This window comes from Moschus berezovskii, chromosome 15, assembly GCF_049115385.1.
Source record: "Moschus berezovskii isolate FMDL1 chromosome 15, NW_MosBer_1.0, whole genome shotgun sequence".
NCBI lineage: Eukaryota > Metazoa > Chordata > Mammalia > Artiodactyla > Moschidae > Moschus > Moschus berezovskii.
This window is the reverse complement of record NC_142474.1, coordinates 29,234,054-29,261,716: the sequence shown is the minus strand read 5'-3', so window position 1 is coordinate 29,261,716 and position 27,663 is coordinate 29,234,054. Positions and strand designations below refer to the sequence as shown.

The 27,663-nt window shown below is 50.9% G+C and overlaps 1 protein-coding gene across 3 annotated transcripts in view; it reads left to right on the top strand.

Annotated features, from left to right (window-relative positions):
* The window catches only part of TAF4 (TATA-box binding protein associated factor 4), a 62,011-nt gene extending 36,118 nt beyond the window's left edge, over positions 1-25,893 (top strand). For 2 of the 3 annotated variants that reach the window (XM_088843911.1, XM_055433931.2), the window contains 12 exons: positions 1,585-1,704; positions 2,460-2,582; positions 4,251-4,340; positions 4,879-5,121; positions 7,505-7,652; positions 8,001-8,115; positions 9,152-9,321; positions 9,622-9,752; positions 10,581-10,706; positions 11,525-11,581; positions 12,032-12,151; positions 24,698-25,893. In XM_088843911.1, the coding sequence (XP_088700037.1) occupies positions 1,585-1,704; positions 2,460-2,582; positions 4,251-4,340; positions 4,879-5,121; positions 7,505-7,652; positions 8,001-8,115; positions 9,152-9,321; positions 9,622-9,752; positions 10,581-10,706; positions 11,525-11,581; positions 12,032-12,151; positions 24,698-24,865 (1,611 nt within the window). In that variant the 3' untranslated portion in view covers positions 24,866-25,893. The remainder of the gene's footprint in view (positions 1-1,584; positions 1,705-2,459; positions 2,583-4,250; positions 4,341-4,878; positions 5,122-7,504; positions 7,653-8,000; positions 8,116-9,151; positions 9,322-9,621; positions 9,753-10,580; positions 10,707-11,524; positions 11,582-12,031; positions 12,152-24,697) is intronic. The other variant, XM_088843912.1, reaches the window with a different exon arrangement.
* The last annotated feature ends 1,770 nt before the right edge of the window (positions 25,894-27,663 follow it).

Sequence of the window (27,663 nt, the reverse complement as noted above, 5' to 3'; positions counted from 1 at the left end):
CGGTGTGGGGGCTTTTGGCCCTGATCCTGAGTGTAGCCAGCTTGGCCTCCTCGCTCGCCTTTGTCTCCCCGCTTGCCCTGGTCTTGTTCTCGTCTGTCTCTTGGTGCCCGCAGCCGTGACACTGCTTTCAGAGCAGCTGGAGGAGCAGTTGGTCCCAAGTAGGCGAGCTCGGTGGTCTCTTCCCGCGACAGGAGCTGCATGCAATCCTGCTTCCTGGGGTTGGGAGTCATCTGGCCGAGTTCGGCCTGGTTGGAGTGTCTTGAGCTTCAGTTGTAGAGAGAGGAGCCTTTTCTGAGAAGGTAGTGAAGCTCATAGTGAGCTTTTGCACCAGGCTTATCAGAACAGATTCTGTCTGCCATCTCAGTATTGTCCAGGTGGAAGGTGTTTTCATGGGACTAGTGGGAGCATGTGTGAGGGGAGCATTTTGATGGAAATGAAAACCTCCAAGAACTGGATGTGCCCTGGCTGTTTCCGATTGTCCAGAAGCAGCTCTGCTGTGCCTACTGGTCGGTTCTTTCCTTTTCTTTCTCTGAAGTTTTTTATTTGCCATTTTCTTGTTACAAAAGTAATAAGTGCTTACTGTTATAAGTGAAAGAAAACATCAGTGATAAAGAAAGCCCACCATCTCTTCTGACTGACATTCCTCCTGGGAAACCAGTGTTTACAGCCTGAGGTTGCAGACAGCTGCCTGCCCGGGGCCCCCCTGTCCCTTTGCCCCCCATGAGCAGCACCTTCGGAACCCCTCTTGGAGCTGGTAGGCACCGGGACCTGCTTTGCTGAGAGCAGCTGCACACGAGTCACACTCAGGGTTATACTGCCCCCTACCTTCCAAAGTCATAAGAAAGTTTGAAAAATTGGAGAAGTCTAGGTTTTTACATTGGAAGAGTGCTAATTTAAAATAGAGAAGCAGTGAACATTTGCATGCTTGCTTACATAGGATTAGAAATCGCGAGAATTTGACGAGCCCAGTTGTTGTTTGGTGTCTAGTTGTTCGTTTGTTTAAATGTATTTGTTTAGCAAAGTCACCCCTCCCTGTCAGCACTGACTACATTGAGCCCTGCCTGGTCGAAAACCATTTCCAGGGCGTTTCTGGATGTGACTCGCTTTGGGGTAGCAGAGAAGGGTGTTGTGGCAGCGGAGGGGAGCCCGGGACCCCAATGAGTCCCGGTGCTGCCCTGTTGGGGGAGGGCCTGCCTGTGTGACATACTGGATTTCTTGTCACCAGTCTCCCTACATGAGCCAGGGGATGGGCTTTTCAGTTTGTTTCTCTGTTTTCTTTTTTTCCTTTTAATTTCTGAAATGTGATCTGGGTTGTCATGAAAAGGTTACTTGTCCTGGCCTCCCTGTGACACTCAGGATTGACTCCTGACAGCCAGGTTTCTTCTGGCTGTTGGCTTTGCTTCTGTCAGTTTTTGCTGCAGGTACAAAATGCTGCTTCCTTGGTGCTCAGGATGGCAGCTCTTGGGGACACAGTCAGCCGTGGGACTGGCATGGTCCCTCAAGGTCGCGGGTCCTGTGGGGCCTGCCCGTTGTGGGGAGTCTGACGAAGGCCGTCTGTTTACCTCGCACTTTGGATTCTTGTAGCCTCAGCTTGTTTTGGGTGGCGCTGCTCAGACAACCTCACTTGGGACGGCGACAGCTGTTCAGACGGCGACACCTCAGCGGACGGTCCCGGGGGCCACCACCACCTCGACGGCTGCCACGGTGAGCGCCGCCTCTTGGGGGCCCCGGGGCTGTGTGTCGGGGTCATGCTGCCCCAGCGTGCACGTGGCGAGCCCTCGGGGTCTCCATGGCCCTGTACGTGGCGGGGCCTGAGGGCAGTGGCCTCTGCAGGGCCGCAGGGAGGGTCCAGCATCCTGCATCAGGCTTTCGGGCTGTGGGAATGTCTGTGGGATGAAGCCCAGACCGGCTGCTTTCAGGCACGGTGGGGCCTGCACAGCAGTTGTAGCCTGCCAGAGCGGTGGCGTCGTCCTCTTCAAGTTTATTTCCAGCAGTTTTCCTACATGCAGATGAATGTTTAAACCAGTGGGATTGTGCTCTATTTGTGATTTAAAACATTTTCGTGTTTCTTTGCTGAGTGTTTTTCAGCATCTTTTTTAGTAGCTATGTCATGATTCTGTTCCTTTTATTGTGCACTTAGGTATCGGTTTTTCTTTATGATAAGCAGCATCACAGTGGATGTCTTGTAGATTGTCTTTTTGCATTTATCAAGTTACATTTCTGAAAGTAGAGTCACTGGGCTGAGGGAGCTGTGAATTTGATCTGTGCCTTGGGAGCACATGTTTTGGCTTATACTCCCATCATCAGGCGATGAGAGTAACTGCATTTTCCTGAAAGACATTTTAGAGAAGAAATATACATATCTTGTATGATACACAACATCTTAGTTAAACTGAAAGCTATGATAACAGTCTCCTTTGTAAGAGTTTTTCACTTATACTTTCTTAATTTCTATCCAGGAAACTATGGAAAACGTGAAGAAATGTAAAAATTTTTTATCTACGTTAATAAAACTGGCTTCGTCTGGTAAACAGTCTACAGAGACGGCCGCTAATGTGAAAGAACTGGTACAGAATCTGCTGGTAAGAGCCCGCACGTCGGCCCCTGCCTTAGAGCGCAGTACTTGGCTACGGGGGTAGGGGGGTGGCGGCCACAGTCTGGGCCTCTCTCCTCTTGCCCTGACACTCTCACCCCTGGCTTCTCGGAGCCTCGCAGCTGGACAGCTCTCCCAGCATCTCCTTTTCCACATCAGTCGCTTGGCGTGCTGGCCACACAGGAGTGATGTGAATTCACCAAAGAGATGGCAGGTGTTTTAAGAGCTTTCCCTCTCACTCCTCCACGTCTTCCACGGAGCATTTTGAGTGACACAGAAGCGGAAGGCAGAGTGACGAGCCCTTGTGGGCCAGCTTCAGGCTTCGCGGGTCCTGAGTTCTTACCTGGCTTTGCGTCTACTGTGCCTGTGTTGCTGCCCACAGCTCCTCCCCAGTCTCATAGGTATTTAGCCCTGATTCCTGGACATAACCTGGGAACCTGGGGATCCTCGCAGCCCCCAGGCTCCTGGAAGCTGAGTCCAGCGTCCCCTGCGGGGCTTGGTCAGTTGTTAGGTCCACTTCTGGCTGCTGCCTCCGTGTTGCTGTTAACCTGGGGTCCTCTCCTTCCCGCTCTTTCCTTGCTCTCGGTTTCTTTGTCCAGGAAGCCTGGTGGTTTAGCACACGGGCTGATGGCCATTTCTGTCCTGCTGCTGCTGGGTTTGTCAGTGCTGACCGTCCGCTTGCAGCCTCCTTTCCCTGCCACGGGCTCGAGCTGGAGGGGAGCCGCCCCTGGGCTGGACACGTGGGTTTGGGGCTGGAAAGGAGTGAAGTTGTGCTCTCATTATGAATGATTGCTTCAGATGTGACTTAAATATTTTCAGGAAACTAAGAGATTGAAAAACAGTCTCACATCCTGAGAGGAACAAGAACTCTGAGCTTTTTGTTTGTTTCAATTGCAGTCTACCTTCTAATGAACATTTGTAGTTAAATACATGCTGTTCTTTCTTCCCACGGCCCCTTGTGTGTGGCCCCTCCTGGGACTGGAAGCATGGGCTCATCTCACTGTCTCTCTCACTTCCCAGAAGAGCCCAGCGCTGTCCCCCTGTGCTGTGCCCTTCTCAGGGTTCTGGGACTCTCGTCCTGCCTTCTTTGCAGCCCTGACTGCTCCCTCCTTGACTTGGGCCTAGTCAGCCCCAGGCTTGGAGGCTGGTGGGAGGTGACCCAGCGTGAGAGGGTGCAGTGGGCACCTTGTCTTGTAGGACTCCAGGGTGTGGGCAGAGCCAGCTGGGTCGGTGCTCGTGCCTGCAGGGCACCTGTGCAGCCCCGTCCCTGCCCACCTCTGGTCTTCCCGGTCTCCTGCCCGCTTGCTGTGGCCCCTCTCGTCTGGGCATGCCCCTCTCATCTGGGCATGTGCCTCTCTCTCTGGCGCCCTCGCTGCTCTGGGGTCTCAGTGTAGGTGTGGTCTCTCCAGGGAAGGGTATCCCTGGCCTGCCTTACCTTCTGACTTGGTCTTGAGGGTACTTTTAGGCTTGTCTGTCTCCTGGCAGAATGCCTGATATGCGGTGGTAGTAAGAAAGTTGAGGAATGGCACAATGAGCCCATGGCCTGGAGGGAGGACTAACTGTTTGTAAAACTCGAGACCTGGAGAAATACTGAATAAAAGTACACGTGTGCAGACCTGTATTCATGGAGGATTTTAATGTGAATTTTGTCTTCAAGGATGGAAAAATTGAAGCAGAAGATTTCACTAGTAGGTTATACCGAGAACTTAATTCTTCACCTCAACCTTACCTTGTGCCTTTCCTGAAGGTAATCCGAAGCCCGTTGTGAGTGCCCAGTGTTGGGTGGGGGTGGGGCGGGCTCCTCTGGGGAGGGGTGGACTTGCACAGTTGTCACCGGTGTGTTTGCAGCTTTCAAGCCCCTGAGACAGACTGTTAAGTTTTCTCTTTGGAGGCTTTTCTGTAAGTTTCGAGACCCCCACTGCTGCGACTGCAATGTTGTGTTGCCCCTGGGGATCAGAAGGGCCCTGTCGCCTTCGAGAGCGGCCCATGTACCCAAGGCTGAAGGGGGCCACGCCGCTGGGAGGCAGGTGTCGCTCAGACGCCTCTGCTGCCCTCATGCGCTTTAACCGCCTGTCAGAAATGCTGCTTCTGGTTGGTGTTTAAATGTTTACAGCCAGTTCTCACTGAGGGTGACCCTGCCCAGCGGCAGTGACAGTGTGGGGTGCTGACACTGGGTCCCTTGAAGCCCCACACCGACACTGGGGCATATTTTCAGGGTCGTGTGTTTCTGGGTCAGAGGAAGGGGTAGTGCTGCCAGCCGACCCCATGTCTGTCTTTCCGCCCAGAGGAGCTTGCCCGCCTTGAGACAGCTGACCCCCGACTCCGCGGCCTTCATCCAGCAGAGCCAGCAGCAGCCACCAGCCTCGCAGGCCACCACTGCGCTCACCGCCGTGGTGCTCAGTGGCTCGGTCCAGCGCACGGCCGGGAAGACTGCGGCCACCGTGACCAGCGCCCTCCAGCCCCCTGTCATCAGCCTCACGCAGCCCACACAGGTGGGCGTCGGCAAGCAGGGGCAGCCCACGCCACTGGTATGAAGGCCGAGCCTTGCCCTGCTCCCCACCCACCTACCTGCCTGCGGCCCAGAGAAACTGGCAGGGGGAGTTTGGGGTGTTAAATCCTGAGTAGTGAACTGTCAGGTTGAGATGAGGGCCTTGTAGGTTCATAGTTTATTTCTCAGTAAAGCAAAGTAAGCCTGTTGACTTCTACCCTCTGGCACGTCTGTTATCTGTATGACAGTTCAGGGTGTCCCTGGGTTAAGTGGACACAGCATGTGTGTGGTGCATCTCAGCCGGGCGTTGTCTTCGATCAGGAGCCGTGGCCCAAACACACGGAACCAACGCAAGTGCTGAGTGTTGGGCACGTCAGTTTTCATGGCTTAAAACCTAGCTCTGCAGCGTGGTTTGGGGCCTGGAGCTTCCCAGGCGTGCAGCTGCTAATGGTGGATTGGTGTGTGGTTCTGATCCAGGTTCTGGTTGTGCAGCTGTGGAGAAGGCGTCTCTGCTGGGAAGAGTGAGGTTTGAACCTGCTCCGGCAGGCAGGTGGATTTCGCCAAGCATAGAAAGGCAGTTGCTGGTTTTTTTTTTCCTCTCCAATTTCAAAGGGGTTTTGTTCCTAAGTGCGTGTGTGTGCTCAGTCGTGTCCAAGTTGTGACCCCATGGACTGTAGCCGTCCAGGCTGCTCTGTCAGTGGGGATTTCTGGGCAAGAATACTGGAGTGGGTTGCCATTTACTTCTCCGGGAATCTTCCTGACCGAGGGATCGAGCCCGTGTCTCCTGGACTGACGACAGGTTCTTTGCCGCTGAGTCACCTGGGAAGGTCCTTTGCTCCTCCTGTTGTTTGTCAGTTGCTCAGTGGTATCCAACTCTTTGCCACTCCATGGACTGCTTCATGCCAGGCTTCTCTGTCCTTCAGCATCTCCCAGAGCTTGCTCAAATTCATGTCCATTGAGTCAGTGATGCCATTCAACCATCTCGTCCTCTGTTGTCCCCTCCTCCTTCTGCCTTCAATCTTTCCCAGCATCAGGGTCTTTTCCAGCGAGTCGTCTCTTCACATCAGGTGGCCAGAGTATTGGAGCTTCAGCTTCAGCATCAGTCCTTCCAATGAATATTCAGGGTTGATTTGATCTCCTTGCAGTCCAAGGAACTCTCAAGAGTCTTCTCCAACACCGTGGTTCAAGAGCATCAACTCTTCTGTGCTCAGCCTTCTTTATGGTCCAACTCTCACATCCGTTCATGACTCCTGGAAAAACTAGCTTTGACTGTATGGACCTTTGTTGACAAAGTGTGATGTCTTTGTTTTCTAATACATTGTCTAGGTTTGTTATAGCTTTTTTCCTGAGGAGCAAGCGTCTTTTCATTTCATGGCTGTAATCATTGTCTGCAGTGATTTTGGAGCCCAAGAAAAGAAAATATGGTGCTATTTCCATTTTTTCCCCATCTATTGGCCACAAAGTGATGGGGCCAGATGCCATGATCTTAGATTTTTTTGAATGTTCCTGTAGACAGTTAAAACATTTAGTAAAACAGTGCAGGTGTACATGTTACTTTTGTAGTTTGTAGAGTGTGTATTTTATGATAACACCCAAGTGGTACTCAGGTGGGTGATCAGAGTCATGAGGGGCGTACTGGTCTCTTACCTGCTCAAGTTGAAATCTGTGTTTGTTTCTCCCTTCATCAGTGGTGAGGAAGACAGGCTCCACAGAGATGGAGAAGTGTCTGCTAGCCATGGCTGGAGCTGGTGTGCCTTGGGCCAGTATGCCAGTGTGAGGGCAGGGCTCCCTGCGCCCCTTCCCCAGAGGGGAGGGCTCTGCCTTGGTCCTGCTTCATTGCAGCAGAAAGACTAGACACAGCAGAGTCAGGCACCCCGATCATCACCTGCTGTCCTCGAAGCCTGTGGGGACGGGAAACCCTGAGGCTTTTCCCTGAGCTTGTGCCAAAACGTGGCCTGAACCTCTGGGGGCCATCGTGCATCTGTTCTTCTGGATGGCGTAAATTTCCACAGGATTTGTTGCAGAGATAATGTGGTCCAGGGCACCTCCCAGGCCCCTCCTCGAGTGCTTGTAGCACAGGGCAAGCCCCCAGGTGACTTGTAAAACTCAGAAGCTGGGTTTTGAGCATCTGGCCTGAGTCTGTTGTGGGTCTGAGGTGGCCTGGCACCCGTGCTGGCATCTGGGGAGAAGCCGCTTGTTCCTGCTGGCTCAGGAGCTCTCGGGACCCTGTCCCCCAGGCGCTGACCTCGGGCCCCACGTGCGGCTCTGCTCCGGGAGCTCGAGGTCGTGGTGGAGGCGCCAGAGGTGGGCACCAGCCAAGCTGCCTGGTCCTCGGACGGCTGGGACCCTGGGCTGGGGATGGGTGCCAGCAGCCCCCTTGGGGGTGGGGGTGTGTGCTCACACGCCCTGTGGGCTCTTCCCAGGTGATCCAGCCGCCGCCCAAGCCCGGAGCGCTGATCCGGCCGCCGCAGGTGACACTGACGCAGACGCCCATGGTCGCGCTCCGGCAGCCCCACAACCGCATCGTGCTCACCACGCCTCAGCAGATCCAGCTGAACCAGCTGCAGCCAGGTGAGCGCCTGACCCTGTCCGCCTGGTCCCCATCACCGTGGGACTCACAGCTCAAGCTTGGCTGCTTCCCGTGTGCCCTTCAGTGCCGTTAGTCTTGGTCCCCAGCCTGGCAGCATGGTGTTTAGAGGACTGGCTTCCTTACCACCTCAGAAAGTTTGATGAAATGCAGAAAGAGGAGTGCTTGAGAGAGGCTGCCTGCACTTTTACTATAGTTTAGAGTTAGTGACGTGGGGTTTCTCATGGTTTAGGAAGCTTCCTCGTGGTGGGTTGGGGTAACGGCCTTCCTCGGCCCACCCAGCCCTGGCGCGAGTCTGTGCAGGGGGCACACCCTTGTCTCTTGCTCTGCAGTCCCTGTGGTGAAACCTGCTGTGTTACCTGGAACCAAAGCTCTTTCTACTGTCTCCGCACAAGCTGCTGCTGCACAGAAAAATAAACTCAAGGAGCCTGGGGGAGGCTCGTTTCGGTAAGGAGTGTGCACAAGAGCGCCAGAGGGAAGGCCGCATGGGTGCCGGCCTGTGCCCAGGAGCGACTGCTCCCTGTACCTTTTGATGCTGCATCCCCTCCACGCTCAGCTCTGATCTCCGTGCGTGTGTTTTCCCACTAAGCAACTTGGGGAGGTTCGCTGCAGACACAGGGTGGGAAGGCAAGCCAGCTGACTCTGTGCAAGCCGGCAGGAGGTTTGTTTCTGAGATATGACGGCTCAGCCTTCTGAGTGCATCATGGTCCTCATAGAGGATGCATCCCGTGTCCTTCCATCAGTTTCAGAGCCTTTAGAGGTGCTGTGCTCTGGTCTCTGACGGACAGCTGGTCTGAGTGTTGCCCTAGGAATGGCTGCAGTGTCTCCTCTGGTTTCAGTCCAGAGGTTGTGAAATGTACACATGTTGGGGGCCTGTTGGTCCTTCCCTTCACAGACACTCTGGCCCCCAAATGGTTAGGGAGCAGGCCTGGTGTTGGTAGCACTGGGAGCCTTCGGGGCCCGCATCAGGGCTGGGCTCCAGGCAGGGCGAGGAGGTGGGGGCTGGGCAGGGTGGGAAGGATGCTCATGAGGGTGAGGGAGGTTGTGGAGGTGGGAGACATGTCCACCGGTGGGTCAGAGAGGACAGGAGTGAGGACTCCCAGAGGCCATGCTTCCTTCTGCAGGTGAGGGAGCCAGATGTGCAGAGCAAGTCAACCAGATGGGCCTGGTGGGATTGGGTCCCGGATGAACACTCAGGCGACAGCTCTGGGAAAGCCATGGCTGAGGCTGCCTGCCTGCCCTGGGGGCCTGGACCAGTGACACATAATGGCAGCAGCATGCCCAGCGCCCAGGTCTTGTTGTCTAGAACTGATTTTTCCACAGTGACCAGGCGCTTCACGAGACTGCTGGTTCCAGGCAGGGGTCAGGAGGATGCGGGATAAGTTAGTGCCTTTCCAGTGGTTACAAAGCAGTGCTCTAGGGTCAGAGTTCGCAGAGTTCTACCTCTCATTGAGTTAGAGTCGCCGCCTCTTGTTTCCTGAAGGGACGATGATGACATCAATGATGTAGCGTCCATGGCTGGAGTGAACCTGTCAGAAGAAAGCGCGAGGATACTGGCCACAAACTCTGAGTTGGTGGGCACCCTGACAAGGTCCTGCAAAGACGAGACCTTCCTACTCCCAGCACCTCTGCAGAGAAGGATATTAGAAATAGGTACAGCCCTGGGATGTCGGGCCCCACGTGTGGGCTTGGCGAGAGGCCACAACTGCATGCTCAGTGTGGAGCTGTCCTGGGCTGGGGGGACACACCTGGTTCCTGGTCACCTGTTTTGCCAGGGCTGTGCTTTCCATGGGGTTGACAGTGGTGGTCTCAGGGAAGCAGGTGTAGACCCCCTCCCCTGCGGGCCTGCCTGGGGTACCCTCGGGTTGCACAAAGCCATAACCAGTGAATAGGAGGAAGACAGCAAAGGGAAGAATAGAGCTCCAGTGATGATAAAGTGCTGCCTGTCCTCAGGGAAGAAACACGGCATCACGGAGTTGCACCCAGACGTGGTGAGTTATGTGTCACATGCCACGCAGCAGAGGCTGCAGAACCTGGTGGAGAAGATATCGGAGACGGCCCAGCAGAAGAACTTCTCTTACAAGGTAACTGCCGTTTCCCTGGGGGACACTCTCTGTTTTGTCCATCCGCGGGGGTGCAGAGGTAGACGGCCAAGTGTCCAGCCTGTTTTGGGTTTTCCCAGAATTGGATTTGGGGAAGAGGCTACTGCTTTCAGCCCCCTGGCACCCTTGGGTGCCAGGCTGGGTGCCTGGCTGGGGAAGAGGATCCCGAGGGGACCTGGCCTCTGGGTTAGAGAGTCAATCTCCTGGTCCAGGCGGGGGCCTCTTCAGCTCTCCAGTGGGTGGAGTCTTCCACCCATTCTCTCCACTCCCCCGGGGTCCTTGCACCTGAGGCTAGAGCTGTCCCTACAGACCCGAGGGGGTTCCGCCCACCTGTGACTTGGAGCTGCACTCCGTTTTGTTCTGTGGAGGGCCACTTTTGGGGCACCGTGGAGTGGCCAGGTGCCTGCTGAGCCCTTCCAGGCACTGCCTTCAGAGCAGCATTTGGAATAAAAGCATGTAGCCATTTGCTTTAAAAAAAATTTTTTTTTTAATGTTACTATAAAAATTTTAGCTGTCACTTAAAAAAAAAAATCAAGTGATGTTTGGTCCTGGATTTTGGCACACACAAAAAAAGTGATGCCAAAGTGTGTAAAATGGAAACTTCAGGAATGGAAATGAGCCCCAAGGAGACTCACCTGCGACGGCATGTGAGCGTTCAGAGCACTTATCAGATGTGGAGCTGGGAGGTGGAGGGGGGTGCGTTGGAGTCTGCGCACCAGCCTGGGGATTGGGCTGAGGGAGGCCGGAAGTGGTACGCCGACTGGCTGGGCTCCCAAGTTTATGACAAACCGTGTTTTCACTTTTTTGTAGGATGATGACAGATACGAACAGGCGAGTGATGTCCGGGCTCAGCTCAAATTTTTTGAACAGCTTGATCAAATTGAAAAACAGAGAAAAGACGAACAGGAAAGAGAGATCTTAATGCGGGCAGCAAAGGCAAGTGCTTGTGGCTCACTCAGTTTTCCCATCTCCATCCTGAGTGCTCACACACATGCTCAGGGTTTCCAGGAGCTGGAGTGCTCACACACACGCTTGGGGTGTCCGGGAGCCGGAATGCTCACACACACGCTCAGGGTGTCCAGGAGCCAGAACGCTCACACACACGCTCGGGGTGTCCGGGTGCCGGAACGCTCACACACACACTTGGGGTGTCCAGGAGCTGGAGTGTTCACACACACGCTCGGGGTGTCCAGTAGCCCGAGCACTCACACACACACGCTTGGGGTGTCTGGGAGCTGGAGTGCTCACACACACACATTCGGGGTGTCCAGGAGCTGGAGTGCTCACACACACATTTGGGGTGTCCGGGAACCTGAGTGCTCACACACATATGTGTTCGGGGTGTCCGGGAGCCCGAGTGGTGTTTGAGGGTGACCTCATGACATGGTGCATGGGGCGGGGAGCATTCGAACAGCAGCGGTCACTCAGTGTGTGGGCAGGTCCCCTAGCTGAGTGGAGCCCTGTGGGCTGCCCACACCCACCATCCTTATGTCATATCACATCAAATTCTGCAGTGGGGAGACCTGCCACAGGCCACACCATGGTTCTTCTGTCCAAGTAGTAGTGATTTTCTCAAAAATGTTTGTTTTTTGTGATGATAAATTTTCATTTTTTGGCTAGAAGCATTTAAAAAATTTGACGTTTTCTGTTATAAGACTTAGATTTTGTTATGTCACGAATAAGAGAACATGTTTGTCGGATGAGAAATGTTTAGATCATAACTTAGTTTTCTTTTTACCTGTTCGAAAAAATAGTCTCGATCCAGACAAGAAGATCCAGAACAGTTAAGGTTGAAACAGAAGGCAAAGGAGGTAAGCTTTTCTAGTCCGAGAACCTGCACGGCACACTGGAAAGTGTGTTTGTATTCAGCCTGAGCGCTGATGGGTGAGAGGGTCTGAGGAAGTGATGGCATACCTGCAGTGGGCCTCTACGTAGCGACTAAGTCCTCTCCAGGTGTTTGCCTGTGCAAACCGTTTGTGTCCTGCTTTTACATTTCATGGTAATTTCTCATTGGGGGCATCTGATCTCTATACTCTCAAAATTTGTTCATGTTTTCTGAGCTTTTTTAAAAATTTTTTTATTATTGCTTTACTAGTTTTATGATTGTAAAATATGCTTACTGTTTAAAAAAAAAGTCAAACTAGAAGTTTGATTTAGAAAAACTTGGAAAACCCTTTGGTGTCTGTGTATTACTTTCGTAGTAAGAAAAAAACGGTGCATGAAATGACCCTGTGGGTCTCTGTTTGCTTTTCAAAACAAAGATGCAGCAACAAGAACTGGCGCAGATGAGGCAGCGGGATGCCAACCTCACAGCACTAGCCGCCATCGGGCCCCGGAAAAAGAGGAAAGTGGACTCCCCGGGACCGGGATCGGGACCAGAGGTACCACTCGGATGCAGGGAGAGGGACTGGAGGGCCTCGGGCGTCAGCCTGCCGCTCACCCTCCAGGGAGTCGGGCTTTCGCACCATTTACATGTTGTCTCACCGCCCTCAGAATACGTTTTACATTGGATGCTTTATATCAAATCAACCTATTTGTGGATGTCACTTGAGCCATCCCTTTGCAGGAGGAGGTTTGATCTCTGTAGCTTATACAGTGAGGTTTAGGCTGACATGCAGGGCATTCAGTCCGCAGAGTGACCTTCCTTGAGGTGACTGTCCTCATTGAGTGTGGATGTGAGGTGAGCCCAGATCCCAGCATGAAGGAAAGCTGTGGCCTGGTTCTGTTTGTCCACATTTTGTTAGTTTCCTGTTTTGTTTGCTCTTGTATCTTTATATGTAATTACAAACCCTCCTTTAAAGTATCATGATTTTTTCTTTAAACTGCCAGTTGTGAATCTCAGGAAGAAAGAGAACATTGTCTTTTATATTTACCTGCTGACTTGCCGTTTCTGATGTTTTGTGTTCCTTCCCCGAGTTCCAGGTTTCCATCGGCAGTATTTCTCTTTGACTTGAAGGACAGCATTTAGTGTTGCTGGTAGTGCAATCTGCTTGGTGATGGGATCTTTCAGCTTTTGTTTACTTGAAAGTGGTTGAATTTCCTCCTTAAAATTTTGAATGAAATTTTCCCTGAAAAGTCACAGTTATTTTCTTTCAGCTCTGTTTTTTTAAAGTTAATTTATCTACCTTCTTGAATAGGCCAAGCAAATCCAGATATGTATAACTAAATTTAAGAGAATGACAGACGAACAGGGATAAGCGATTCTGAGAATTTTCGCTGCCTTTACATTTTCCCTATCTCCTGAGGCCTGATTTAGTGCTGGTCTCTCTCTCTTTTCTGAGGGAGCTCCTATTCTCATTTAGTCCTGTTGTCTTGCTCCAGCTCACAAAGAAGATGGGAGGTGTCCTAGTGTGCTTTGCTTCAGAATTACAGAGCTCTTATTCTTTCTTAGACCTGAACACAGCTATGAACGTGTGACCATCTGCCTCCTGAAACAAGTTGTTGCATAGTATTCAGGGTTCCACTGTGATCTCAATCCTTGTTTCCTGTTGGTCATGAGTTTCAAGATGACTGTCTTGCTTCTTAGAAGTTTGTTGTCTTTGTTTGTTTAGACTTGGTTCTCCTGACCTCTGCTGGGGCTTCTCTAAACTTCTTGGGTCTGTAGGTCACTGTTTCTCCTCAAATTTGCAGCACTTTGGCCTTTACTTCCTCAAACCTTTCTCTGTTTCAGTCTTTTCCTGAGGGGTTTCCCAGGTATAACTCTGTTAGTTCTGTTGATATTGTCCTGTGGGTCTCTGAGTCTGTACCTTTTTTTCTGTAATCACTTTTTTCTCTGTTTGAGACTGGATAATCTCTACTGATCTGTCTTCAGATCCTCAGTCATCTTGCCTGTCCAGTGAAGTTTTCCTTTGTTGACATATTTGCAGCTCTGGGATTTCTGCCTAGGTCTTTTTTTTTTTTTTTTAATCATTGCTAATTCTTTGCTGAGATTTCTCTGTCTGCTCCTTACTGAGGCCAGATTTACCCATCGTTCTTGGAACCTCTTTGTAAAAGCTGCTCTGATGGTTTGTCAAATCCAACATCTGGGTCATCTTGACTCGATCTCTGTTGACTGCGCTTCCCTGCAACTGTGGTAACAGCTTCCTGTCTCTGCATGTCTAGACATTGTCACTTGTATGCCGGACGTTGTGAACGATATATCATCACCTTCTGAAGAGTGTCAGTGCTTGTTTAAGTTCAGCAACCGGCTGTTCCTTTGAACATGTGTGTTGTGTTTTGTGTCATGCTTTGGTGTTCATTGGGGTCTGTGGGAATCCCATGCAGCGGGGCTCAGTCAGCACATTTTCCTTCCCTGTGAGGTCAGGGTGGGTCTTGCATAGGGTGTGATCGTTATTCCTGGGAAAGGTCTTGGCATCTTGGCTGGACGCCAGGAATGAGGACGTGGGGTGGGCTGTACTCCGGCAAGGACTGTCACTTGTGAGTGTTTTGGTTACGTCACATGGCTGTTTCATGGTAATCTTAGTTCCATAAGTAACTTGATGATTAATACTGACTAGTCTGTGTGGATATCTGTTTAGTCCTTTGGTTTTCCAAATCTTATTCTCTGTTCGATTCTTTTGGGATGTTTCCTGGGGGTTGAGTTCTCCAGATTTGTGCATGTTGACGACAGTTTTGATAGCTATAAAATCCTTGGCTCACATTTTCTTTGCTTGTGACTATTCCTTGAGTAAGTAGTTACATTAGATATTTTCCCCTGGTATAAAAGGTTTGCTGTCTGCCTGATGATTGTCTGATTTTATTTCTCTTGTGTTTCATATGTTCTTTCTGCCAGAAGTTGCCCACAGATTTCTTTTCCCTCAAAGCCAAGCATTTTACTTGGAATTGGCTGTTTTTAGGTTGTCGTTCTTGGGGAGAGGTTGTGTTCGTTCAACATGCAGTTTGAACGTTTTTGTATTCAGGAACAGTTTCTTGAATGCTTTTTTTGTTTTTGTTTTCAGAGATTCCTGTTATTTTTATGTTGTATCTTTCATATCTACCGTCAGTATTTGCCTTTTCTCTAAGATCCTTAATCTCTCTTTCAAATAGTTTTACGTGTTTAATCATTCTCACTGTTGTCTTTCTTCCTTAGTGTCTTATTTGTTTTATTTGCGCCTGTGTTCTTTTTTAGTGTAGTCTTCATTTCTCAACTGAAATTCTCTTTTGTTTTTATTTCTTTCCTTGACTTTGTCAGCTCATTTCCAAGTTTTGCTAATTCTGATTTATGTTGTTCTTTCATGCATTTTATCATTTTCTCAGTGTCTCTGTTTGGAAGTAGACATGATAGTTTTGATTTCTTCTTGATTGTGTTTTTGGTGTTTTCCGTGATCTCTCTGCGTGGTGGTCTGCTCCTTATTCTCATTTTTCCTTAGGGAAGCTTGTCTGGGGTTCATCATTTTTGTGGTTCACTTTTTGTGAACTGTGCAGTCTTAAACCTTCAGGAGGAGGCAGTTTGAAGATTTGCTGGCTTCACTGAGCTCCTCCTCCATAGTTTCCTCGTGGTGACAGATGTGCTATCTGTGATTCTTGGCTCTGCCCCTCTCGACTCCTGGCTTGACCTTTTTGTCTCCTCTGTCCTGTCCTGCTCAGCTTCAGAGGAGTACACTCCTCACAGAGTTCCCTCTGTGTGGGCCCCTGGATGGTCACAGACAGAGCTGGTGGCAAGGCCACAGTCAAGAGTACCAGCCGGGTCTAGTGATTGCTCTCGGGTGAACCTGTGCTTCTTCTTGGTGAAGACCCCGAGGGTTTGAGACCTCAGAGGTGTCCGGCAGCTTTTTGTGCATAATTTTGAGGTAGTTTCCAGGCTTGTGGCTGCTTGCAGCTCGTCTCCACTGGTTTTGTTCTGTGTGTTGCCTGCTGGCGTTTGGTTTTGCTTCCTAGCTGCTCTGGGTTTTCTTTGGCCTTTGGGAAGGTTAAAAACATCTGATGCCATTGGCACCATCTTTCTAGAAAGAATTGATTAACATTTTTCAACATGTTTTTTTTTAATTTATAATAGTTTCAAACCTTTAGAAAAGTTGAAAGAACAGCATGCGAATCTCCATATCCAGATTCTCGGCTCTGAGCGCTCAGCACCTCTGTTTCATCGCCTCTGCTCTACACACGCAGTGTGCCTGTGCGCCTGTGTGTTATACGTGATGTGTATAAAATCTTCTCCCGATGGATACCCCATCACCCCTAAATGCTCATGGTGCTGGACACTCTCTCACGTTACTACTGCACTCCCCACCCCCTGGAATCAGGGCATCACACCCTGATGGCCCAGGATCCCCAGACCTGCTTGCACTTCACCACCTGTCCAGGGCGTGTGCAGTGTCCCGCTGGTACGTGCTGTGAGCCTGTGCCTGATGCCTGCATTCCTGACAGTGTTAGAGAGGACAGGCTTCTTGTTCTGTTGGGTGATCCTCAGTGTCATTAGGCCGACAGTCTTGACTTCTTGCTGCTGGTGACCTTAGCCTTGATTACCTGACTGAGTGCTTGGTTAAGAAAGCAGCCTTCCCCACTGTGTAGTTGCCTAGTCCCTTGGTGTTTACTAGTGTTGTGTGAGGAAGGGTCCAGGGTCATGCACTGCTCTGTCCCTGTCACCCCTCCCCTGGCCTCAGCACTCACGCATGGCTCCCGCTGTGTCAGGACCTCCAGGGTAGGGGCCAGGCTGTGGTGCTCTGTGTCCATCATGCCCCGACATTTACTGGTTGCCTTCTGCTGTGAAGAAGAGCCTCCCTCCCATCCTCCTCCATCCATCCATCCACTCATCACCGTGTGTGGACACATGGATCCTGCTGTGTTCAGGGGGTGTAATCAATGCTCTCGTTGTTTCTAGATTGATCAGTGGAAGCTTCTTCAAGCTGGTTCTATATCCTTTTGAAATGTTGCCCTCAACCTGTAAGCATGAGAGGTGTCTGGGTGACTGTGCCTCCCCTGCCTTTCCCCACGGGGCACCTGGGAGCTTCCCTGCAGTGGAGGGTGACATCTGAAGACCAGTGTCTGAGCGCTGGGCGTGCTGGTCGCCATGGGGTCCCTGCCCCGGGCCCCGGAGGCCCCAGCAGTCAGAGACTGGAACGTGTGTTTGTGCACAGTTGTGTGCATGTGTGCGCCTCTCTGTATCTAGAATGACCCTATGCGTTCCAGTGGATCCTGAAATTCTAGTCTAGGACCTCAGGGCTTCTTCCAGGCTCCTCCCCTTCCTTCCTTAGGAGTCCCTTCACAGGCAGTGAGACATCAAGTTCCCATTCTTCTCAGAATATTTGGTTCTTTTTTGTTTTTGCTCAATATAACCAATTCCACAAACACTCTGGCCGCTGGGGCCCCTGTGCTGGGAGGGGAGGGCCTAGGGGAAGGGCTTGTTGATCAAGTTCTGTCTTAGGCATTGAAATATCTATAAAGTAGAGACTAGTGGGGAGGGTATGGGTGTGTGGGGAGGAGAGTGGAGTTGGGGTGGATAGGACACCTCTAGGAGACAGTGGAGGCATGTCACTGAAGGTCCAGGGGGCGTGGTTTCATGTGTTGTTGGTGTGCCTGATTTTGGACTTTTGGAAAAGTGAGTTTTGTGTGTGATAGATAACGAACACAAAATCTGAAGCTTAAAAAAGTCCTTCAGATGCTTTTCTTCATCAGAGATAAGGCTTAGTTTTTTTCTTTTTTTAGTTTAGGACTGTATCCTTAAGGGTATGTCTTAAGAACTTTTATTATGAGCCAATTTAGACTTGCAGAAAAGTTACATAAAGAGTAGAGTTTCTGTGTACCCCTTACTCAACTTCCTGATGAAGTAGTGCTGTGATCCTGTGGACGCAAGACGTTACTGGATTGTGTCTTTCAGAATTAATTTTAAATAAGTGAACTTCATACTTTAGAGCAATTTTCGGTTCACAGTCAAATTGAATGTAAAGTACAGTTTCCCTATGCCTCTGCCCTTCCGCCTGCGTGCACAGCCTCCCCTGTCATCCACACCCCCATCAGATGGTGCATTTGTTACAGCTGACTAGCCTGCATTGACCGGTCATCACCACTCAGAGTCCACGGTTTATATCAGGGCGCACTCTTGTGTTGTACATTGTGTGATTTTGGACAAATGTACGTAATAACCTATCCACCTGTATAGCATCACACACAGAGTATTTTCACTGCCCTAAAGATCCTCTATGCTCTGCCTGTTCATCCCTCCCTCCCCCCACTCCCTGGAAACCCATGATCTTTTTACTGACTCCATAGTTCTGTCTTTGCCAGTGTCATAGAGTTGAAACCAGACAGAATGTAACCTTTTCTTACTGGCATCTTTCACATAGTTGAGTGTATTTAAGGTTCCTCCATGTCTTTTCATGGCTTGATCACACACTTCATTTTGGTGCAGTTTCATTGCCTAGATGCACCACATTTTACTTAAACATCACCTACCAAAGGACATCTCGGATGCTTCTGAGTTTTGACAATTGTGAATACAGCTGCTGTAAACATCTGTGTACAGGTTTCTGTGTGGGTGTGAGTTTTGAATTTATTCAGGTAAATACCAGGGGACACAATTTTGTGTGGTGAGAGTATGTTTACTCTTGCTATAAACCTCCTTACCGTCTTCCCAAGTGGCTGCATCGTTTCCCGTCCCCACCAGCACCGAACGAGCGTTCCTGCTGCTCCACACCCGCACCGGCACTCGTGTTGTCAGTGTTCTGGGTTTTGGCCCATTTCATAGTTGTGTGATAGCGTCTCTTTGCTTTAATTTGCATTTCCCTAATGACATACGATGTGGAGCATCTCTTCATGTGCTTATTTGCTATCTGCATATTTTCTTGGTGAGGTGCCTTTTAAGATCCTTGATCCATTTTTAAAATGGGGTTGTTTGTTTTCTTGTTCTTGAGGTTTTAGAGTTCTTTGTATAGTTTGGTTTTTCATTTTTTAAGTCAGATGTGGCTTTTGCACATTTCCTCTGTATTTGATGGTTCCTGCTCTCCACTGATGCTGCAGGGCCCTGTCCTGGCGTTCAGTCTCTGTAGCCTTCCGTGCTTCCTTGTCTTTCCTGACCTGACACTTTGAAGAGTCTTTATCAGTTATTTGGTAGACGGTCTCTTGTTCTGGGTGCATTGTCAGTTTCCTGTTGGTGAAATCCAGGTGATATAATGTGGCTGGACTGTCCCCCCAGCCATGCTGTTTCCTTGGCGCGTCATCTCAGGAGGTGGTGACATCCGGGAGTCCCGCTGCAGGTGGTGGTTCAGGTGGGCTTGCAGGTGTCCCTGCTGGAATGCGTTTCCTCTCTTACTGAGAGTCTTGTGGGGAATTCTGGGGCTGTGCTCCCCCAACCACTGTTCCTCCCAGTCGGTGTCGCTGCTCCCTGCCCGGGGCCTCGGGCTCTCTTTGGGCCTTTGTTGGGAATATCTGCTAGCTCCACCTCTTCCGTTCCTTACCTGCCTCTGTCACGGCGGGGGTTGCAGTGGGGTCTCCTGTCCTGGCCCTGCTCAGTTACCACGGCCCCCTTCTGCTTGGCTTCTCTCTCCTCTCACTTAACTCGCCACCTTTTGAAGGTTTCTCACCTTCCCGCCCCACATACGTTCCAGGCTGACCTCACGTTTTTCTGCTGTAACTGTGAGTCGGCCGTGTCTCCCTGGAGCCGTGGTTCCTTTTGCTGGGACACGTGTTAGGACCATGTGTTGCCATGCTGTTGAGTTCTGCAGACCTGCTGGGCAGCAGGGATACTCGGTGTTTGTGAATGCGCTGTGGGTGCTTGTTCTCAGGACAGGGTATCGGCTCTCACAGGGTCTACAGAGCCTCATGGATTATGCCGACTGTCTCGGCTTACCTTCACCCGCCTGCTGTGCTTTGTGCTGGATGTGGAGCTCCACAGTCACCCTGTCGGCATCTCTGTCTTCATCTCCTCGCATCTCCTGCAGGTTGCTTTTCTGGGGTTGCTGTGGTATTTGCTGTGTGCATGTCCGTCAGCGTTGTATCCTCACAGTCAGTATGTGTCTGTGTGCATTGGGCTTGGTGTCTCCTTTGTCCTCAGTCAGGCCTGTTCCCATTGGTCTGGAGCCTCTGTTCTTCCTGGGCCTGTGGCCCCTCCTGTAGGCGCGCCTCTGCGTAGTGTGCGGCAGGGTCCTGTTTTCTGAGTCCCGCTGGCGAGTGTTTTTCCGTCACAGGCGAGTTCAGCCCATCATCTGTGCTGATGCAGCTGACATGTGGGTTCAGACTCTGTTACAGATTCTTAAGATTTTTTTTTTTTACAGTTGCTGTGTGTTTTGGTGTGATGTGTAGTCTTTGCTCCTTAATTAAGATAATTGTGCTTAGGAAGGTGTGTGACTCTGCTCTAGTGGTCACTTTTGTATGTAATTGTTTGGGTGTCTTTACCCCAGGTTTTCACGTGTGTTTCCTGTTGGGCTTCTTAGCTCATGTCCGCATTCTCCTTGGCCCCAGGTAGCCACACGACCTCCCTAGTGGGTCCTGTGAACCCTTCCATCTCACGCTTTGTCACGTCATTTCTACTTTGTCATGGGAAACAGTGTCATCGCCTGGCCACTTCCTCAGTTTTGCTGTCGCACCAGCTGTGCGTTTGTATTATAAATGCTTATTTTTCCCTTCTTCTGTGGATTCTCCGCTCTCTCTCATTGGGATGACCCTGACCTGTGGCCAAGCTCTCACGAAGCTCAGGTGCAGAGTCCCCCGCCATATTGTGAGTTGAAACGGTTTTCTGTGGCCTTGATGTGGAGGACAGTCAGGCTGGATATAAAAAGGTTGGTTCATGCTTGCTTTCAGTGATGCTTTAAATGCTTTTCCTTGCTTACTGTATATGGGCTTCCCTAGTGGCTCAGTTAGTAAAGAATCTGCCTGCAATGTAGGAGGCCTGGGATAAATTTCTGGGTCGGGAAGATCCCCTGGAGAAGGAAATGGTAACCCATTCTAGTACTCTTTCCTGGAGAATTCCATGGACGGAGGAGCTGGACAGGCTATAGTCCTTATAGTCCATGGAGTTGGATATTGTGCAACCAGCTTTTACTTTGGCTTACTGTATGGGTTTGGGAAGGAGAAGGAAATGGCAACCCACTCCAGTACTCTTGCCTGGAAAATCCCATGGACCGAGGAGCCTGGTATGCTACAGTCCATGGGGTCCCGAAGAGTCGGACACGACTGAGTGACTTCACTTTCACTTTTCACTTTCATGCATTGGAGAAGGAAATGGCAACCCACTCCAGTGTTCTTGCCTGGAGAATCCCAGGGACGGGGGAGTCTGGTGGGCTGCTGTCTGTGGGGTCGCACAGAGTTGGACACGACTGAAGTGACTTAGCAGCAGCAGCATGGGTTTGGGAAAGCCTGATTCCAGGTTAATTTTTCTTGGAAAACTGACAGTTTTATGAGGTTTCATCAAAGTTGATTTTACGGGTTAATTTTCCCAGGTGCCCACTTGCCTTGTCCATGTAGGTTTGGTTTTTGGTTTCCATTTCTTGGAAGTTTCCTCAGATTATGGTTTAGTATATTGCTCCTGCCCTCACGTTTGCCTTCCTCTCTGGGGGCTCCGATGGCTCAGTGCATGTCCTCCTTTCGTGTCTTCCTTTACCCTGTGTTTTCCTGGCCCTTTAACTTTTTTTTTCTTTGCCTCCTTTCTATTCTGTTGTTCTGCTTTTCTTCTTCACCTCTTATGAATCTTTACTCAAGTTTTTTCTCCCCTGAGCATCTTACAGTTTATATTCGTGTATAAGATAATTTTGTCTTTTTTTCTCATTTCTTTCTTGAGTCAGTTAACTCTTGTTTCTTTCTGGCTTTTAACTCATCTTGCCCTTACATTTTGAGTTTTTGATTCATGGTGATTTTCATACCCTCAAATGTGTAAGTACATTTTTTTGTTGAAAGCGTTGTCTTGTAGTTGCTGATTTTTCCAGATTGCATTTGGCCCTGATATGTGTGGGATTTCATTTTCTGAGTTTTTGTGGTGGTTCTTGGTGGACTTGCTGATCTTCCTCTTGTTAATTTTGTGCTATGGGTGTTGACAAGATTTGTGGTCTGATGGCGCCCTCTCCTGATTGTTGTGCAGAGCCCAGTGGCTTAGCTGGTGTCTGTCCTGATGAGGAGGGCTGAGGCCCTCTGGTGGCTCCCGCAGGACCCTGCATCCCCCCACTCACTTCTTGGTGTGCACTTAGGCACACCCCCACCGGCCTGCTGTGGTGGGAGGGCTTTCTCACTGCTGTGTCTGCTGCTTGGTGTCATGGTGGCTCAGCCCCACTCCTCTGTCTTCATGGAGCCCGGGCTGTGTCTTCATGTTGTGTGCATGCTGCGTTCCCTCCCTGTTCTGGACGGCCCTGGGGGAGGTGATGGAAGATACCGGGGTGACCTTGGCTCTCCTCAGCCAAGTGCCGGGGGTCCCTGGCACCCTCCAGCTGCCTCTGCTCGGGTGTGGACAGGCTTGGGAATTGCACTTGTGTGAAGAGGACCAGAGCGAGCCAGGGGGTGTCTGTGCTTTTGGTACTTTGACCTGTGTTACTTACCGCCTAGCACACAGGACATCACCCAGATACCCTCTCGTGGGTGTGGACTTCTTGCTGCTATTGTAGAGGCTCTGGGGGGAATAGCAGTAAGGCCCCCGACGTGAATTCCCCCAGACAGTCCCCGAGAGGCTAGTGCTCTCTGCCAACTAGGTGAGGGCCCATGGCAGGTCCCTGCAGCTACAACCAGGTGCCATGGCCGGTTGTGCATGGCTCTGGGGGCCTGAGTGAAGTGACCGGTGAGCCAGGCAGGTTGGGGCTAAGGTGATTGTTTCTACTTGGTTTCCACATTGAGTGCTTGTTGCCTGTCAAGTTGGTTGTGGCATTTTTGACAGTGTTAAGGCTGCCTTCAAAGGAGACAGTAGGTGACAGCCTTTCATTGATCTCACGACAGTCTTGGAATGGGACAGGTTGAGTTCACACAGTGCTTTCAGGCGGGGAGCGGGGGTCCAAGGTTGCTGTGTTTCAACCCCAAAGCCTGCAAATGCAAAACAGAGCAGACCCATCATCCTCTATGCTGAGCCTCTTGGTGAAAGTGGACGCTGGCATCTGCCGTGCAGTGTTCTGTCATCTGAGGTCACTGCCGGTAACCCAGGGCCGCTTCCTGTAGGCTGGGCACTGGGTTCCTGTGACCACCTTCTGTGGCCAGGACACCCCAGAGCCAGTCGGTCACAGACTGGCACTCACCCCATGACATAGGATGACATTTAGTGTCAGGTAGAAGACCTCTGAGCACAGGCTTCTTGTTAAAGTCCACGAAAGAGTGACATGTGGCCACCTTGTGACCACTGGAGCCTGAGACATGATGAGTGTGGCCAGTATGGCCACGGCCCTGGAGTCCCTCTGTGGGCTGTGCTAACGCCTGCTTGTCTTGTTTGGAGCCACTTTTGACTTCTAAAAAAGATTTCATTAAAACATGATTTACCTTGATTTCTGAGTTTCAGCATCCTTTACATTATGTGCCTGAAGTGAGCTTGGTTTTGGTCGTTGAACTATTTTGAAAGTAAGAGCATCAAACATGGTCCAGAACGGTAGCAAGTGTCACAGTAGACACCTGACCCATGGTTTAGGTAGAGCTTTATCCTCCATGAGCCTCGAGGTCAGGTGGTGCCCTGTCTGCCCCTCGCAGCTGTCTCTGCAGACACTGGCCTCTGCAGGCTCCCCCATGTTGAGGGTGCAGACCCACAGGGCCCCGGGCGCAGGCCAGCTCCCGTTTTCCTGGTTCCTCTCGGCTGTGTGTTTTCATCACCACCTTTTTAGGGGCGCTGTTTGTTTTGTACCCAAAATGCTCCTATAGGGCTGTTACAGAGACTCAGGGAAAACTGGCAAGAAAACCTAAGTAGTTGTTTCAGACACGGACAAGTAGTCACCAGAGGACTTGTCTGGAGAAGGGACCGGTGATTAAGGTTCTGAAGGGGGAGGTGTAAGGAACTCGTAAATTAACAGAAGACACATGGGATGCCTCGCCTGCCACCTGCTGGCCGCTTGCTGCACTGCGGCCTCCTCCAGCATCACAGGACTCCTGGCTCCCACCTTCCTAAACTTTGAGAAAACGCTGTAAAAGTTCCATTGTAAGTTTTGCACTTGAAATACACATGAGCAACTTTAACCATCAGAATACAGACACTTCCTGTTCATTCTGAACGGAAAACCAAGACCCGTCCAGTTGGGAGCTGTGTGGTTTGTGCCTACAAGTGTTGGATGGAGATGGTGACAGACGTGCTGATATCATGGATGCTGCTGCTGGGGGGGCGGCGACACGGCAGGAAGGCACCCAGAACCCCAGCTCTGCAAGCAGGCAGGCGCCAGAGCTCACACCTTTGGCCGGATCCCCCCACAGGCTGACCAAACTGGGCACCAAGCAGTGCAGGCTGCTGTCAGCCCAAGGGATTGGGGAGCACCCTCCCGGCCACAGACAACAGGTGACTGAAGAGTCCTGCAGCCCAGCTCACCAACCGCCAGCCTGCCAGCCCACGAGCCTGGACATTGCGGCTTTGGGAGCGTGCCTTTGTTGGCGAAGTGGGGGGTTACATGGCCACCACAGGTGCAGTGCCAGCCCACCTGAGTCCTGGACACCAGCAATGCCAGCCACGAGCCCTGGAGCTGTTCTGCGTCCCTTTGGGGCAGGAGCCGCCACATTTTCCTTCTGTGCCCGGGGCCAGAGTCTGAGCTCTGTGGGGAGTCGCAGGGTTAGCATCTTCCAGTGTGTGCCTGAGCGCACCAGGCCTGGAGGTGGGCGCGGGGTCGTGCCCCCTGCTCTCACTCCTTCTGTTAGGGACTGGCTGAGCACCGCAGCTCCAGCAGTTGGCCTAAGCCTGCCCAGGCCCGGCTTCCTCCATAGCCGGGTTCTGTGGGACACTTGTAGGGAACCTTGCGCTGCCCCCAGGCCTCCGGTCCTGGGGTAGCACCTGGCCTTGCCCCTTCTTTCCAGCGCCGAGGGCCCTGCCCACCTCTGCGCTCCACTAACTCGGCTGTCTTCTCCTTTCTCATCACCAGGGCTCGGGCCCAGGCTCGGCGGTCCCAGGCAGTTCCGGCGTCGGAACCCCCAGACAGTTCACGCGGCAAAGGATCACGCGGGTCAACCTCAGGGACCTCATATTTTGTTTAGAAAATGAACGCGAGACAAGCCATTCACTGTTGCTGTACAAAGCATTCCTTAAGTAGCACGGACGCGGCCTCTTAGCAGAGACGCCTGGGGACTTTTTATATATTTGCAGATTACGCCTTTTTGTAATGAGCAAATGGGATATTGTTTAAAAAACAGCCACCTCTTTACAATGGAACAGTTTTATATTCCTGTTTCTAAGTCAACTCTTCAGTACGGAGGAAAACATGTTTCTGTAACAGAGAACACAGAGGCCTGCGGGTACTCTTACAGGACAATTAAATCCTAACTCATCTTTGATTGAGTGGCCTTCTTGCCAAACAAGCCATATATAAAAACTGATGGAATCGTTTAGCAAATAACTAGCTGCCCTCTTGTCACCTCATAGCGGTTTCTGCATCGTTTGTGCATTTGGTTTAGTTCTACCCAGCTTACTGCATAGGTGTGTGTCTACAGCCAGTGACCTCATTTCACTTATTTTATTTTTGTATTAGTCAGTTGGCAAAGCAAACTGATTTTTTAGACTATTTATCTCCCTCCCTCCCCCGCCCCTCCGTTCAGGATCCTCGAGGAGCAGGCAGTCCACCGTCCGCCCGCGCCTCGGGGCTCATCCCTCTCTGCTTCGTGGGGCCCTGGTGATGCGGCTCCTTCTGAATGTGTGGTCAGCATCTGTACAAATGCATTTTATTTGCTATTGTTTGTAAAGCTGTAAAGTTAAAAGAAATGAAAACCTTTTCAGCATAAATCTATTTTACTTGCACTGTGTTTTTTAGCTAAAAGTGAAAACTTAGATGAAATAAAATCAAAGTTGAGAAGAATCATCAAAAGACTGTTTCTCAGTGTGAATCAAGTGTTGAAAAATGGTTGGTGTATTTTGTCAGTAATTGTACATAATTTTTGGCACATAACATGAAGATGGCTATGTAACTATAATTATTTTGCTAAGAGACTGTATGCAAGCTGTGGGCCCACTTTACAAATGTCCAGAGCAAAAGCCCCTTCTTTGTACCTATTTTTTTATTACAAATATACTAATTGGTTCTTTATATTTTCAGAGGTTATTGTATTAAATTGTCTATTGATAGTACTTTTATGACTGTAAATACTTTGGCTTTCTCCGTGTGAATTCTCATGTTAGACTTTATTCGCGCGTGTGAACTGAATGCTGATCAGTATTTTTTATCGACACCTGAGAACTGTTACACCTTTTATTTTGTCTTTTAGGAAATCCTTGTCTTTCCATTTTTTCATGTAAATTTTGCACAGTTACTTGTTCATATGTAAATATTTTACTTTCAAAAATGAAGTTTTTAATTGCTATTGTTTTATATAGGATTGAAAGAAAATTAACTCCTTTATTAAAAACAAATTTATCTGTATCTGTTTTGCCTATTTTTCCCAGTTTTCCAGTTGTAGATTCTGCTGCCAGAGATTTAGCTCTGGCTCCGCTGAGGTGTGTCTTTATGAGCCACTTGTTAGGAGTCAGTGTCTATAACCCAGCGAGTCCGGTAGAAATAGCCTCACCTCCGAGGACAGGACCTGCCTCCAGAGTCAGACCCGGTGTTGCGTGAGGGCCCAGGAGCCGAGCTCAGGCCTTGTTCCCTGCCGGGCCACTCTTCTTCAGACACGGATGGACTCGTGCAGCGTGGACGCCAGGCTGCTGTTGGTGCAGAAGCCTGGGGCGCCCCTGGGAGAGGGAAGGTAAGGCGGGGGTGTGGACATGTGGGCGTCCTGGCTCCGGTCCTGACACGGACCCACCGAGGTGGGACCCACCTTGGTGTGTGGGGGTGTGGTCGCTGTAGGCCCCGCCCTGTCTGGTGGTGAGTGACAGCTTGGCCTTGACACACTGTGGTTCCTGACGCACTGTGGTTCCTCCGCCTGCGGATTGGCCGCTGAGTTCACGACAGCACGGGTCTCGCGAGAGCCACCGCTGGCCTCGTCTGTGTGATGGCAGTTGGCGTCCATGTCTCATGTTGATTTTGACTGGTTTGCTGGGTCTCAAGATCCGTGGGTTTCTGTCAAGTTACAGCCTCAGTCTGACCCATGTTGTGTCGGTCTCCCCAGTGGCGCAGCACTGCGGTTGGTTGTCTCCGTGCTGGAGGCTGAGGTCGAGACCCGGGCGCGGGCAGTGTGGTATGGAGGGCGCGCCCAGGCCTCCCCGGCTCCTGGCGGTTGTGAGTGTGCCGCCGCTCCTTGGCTTGTGGAAGCGTCGCTCTTTGCCTGCCGGGCCATTTTCTCTGTGTGCACATCTGTCTCTGTGATTAAATTTCTCCCTTTGGTAAGATGCCAGTCGTTTGGGTGAGGGCCTGCCCTAGTCACCTCGTTTGAGCTTTGATGGCTTCTGTGAGGACCTGGTCACGTTCTGAGCTCCTGGGACGTTGGGACCCCCAACGCGATCCTTTTTGAGCGGGGGAGGCAGTTCAGCCCATAACACCTGTGATGCTGGCGATGAAAGAGGGTAGATGTGAATTTTTAGAGCCTTTCCTGGTGGCTCAGACGGTAAAGAATCAGCCTGAAATGCAGGAGACTTGGGTTCGATCCCTGGGTTGGGAAGATCCCCTGGAGAAGGGAATGGCTACCCACTCCAGTATTCTTGCCTGGAGAATTCCATGGACAGAGGAGCCTGGCCATGCCCATGGGGTTACAAGCCCATGGGGTTACAAGCAGTCAGACAGGACTGAGTGACTAACACTTAGCAGGAAGCACCAGGACATGATTTCCAGTCTTCCCTCTGCACCAGAATGCCAGAGGTGGTTGAGTACTGAGATCATACTTGGCCTCTTCCCCCACGACTAATACTTTGTTCTCACTAAGTTCTTGGCTGGGAAATACTGAGAGCAGGAGGTGAAGGGTGTAA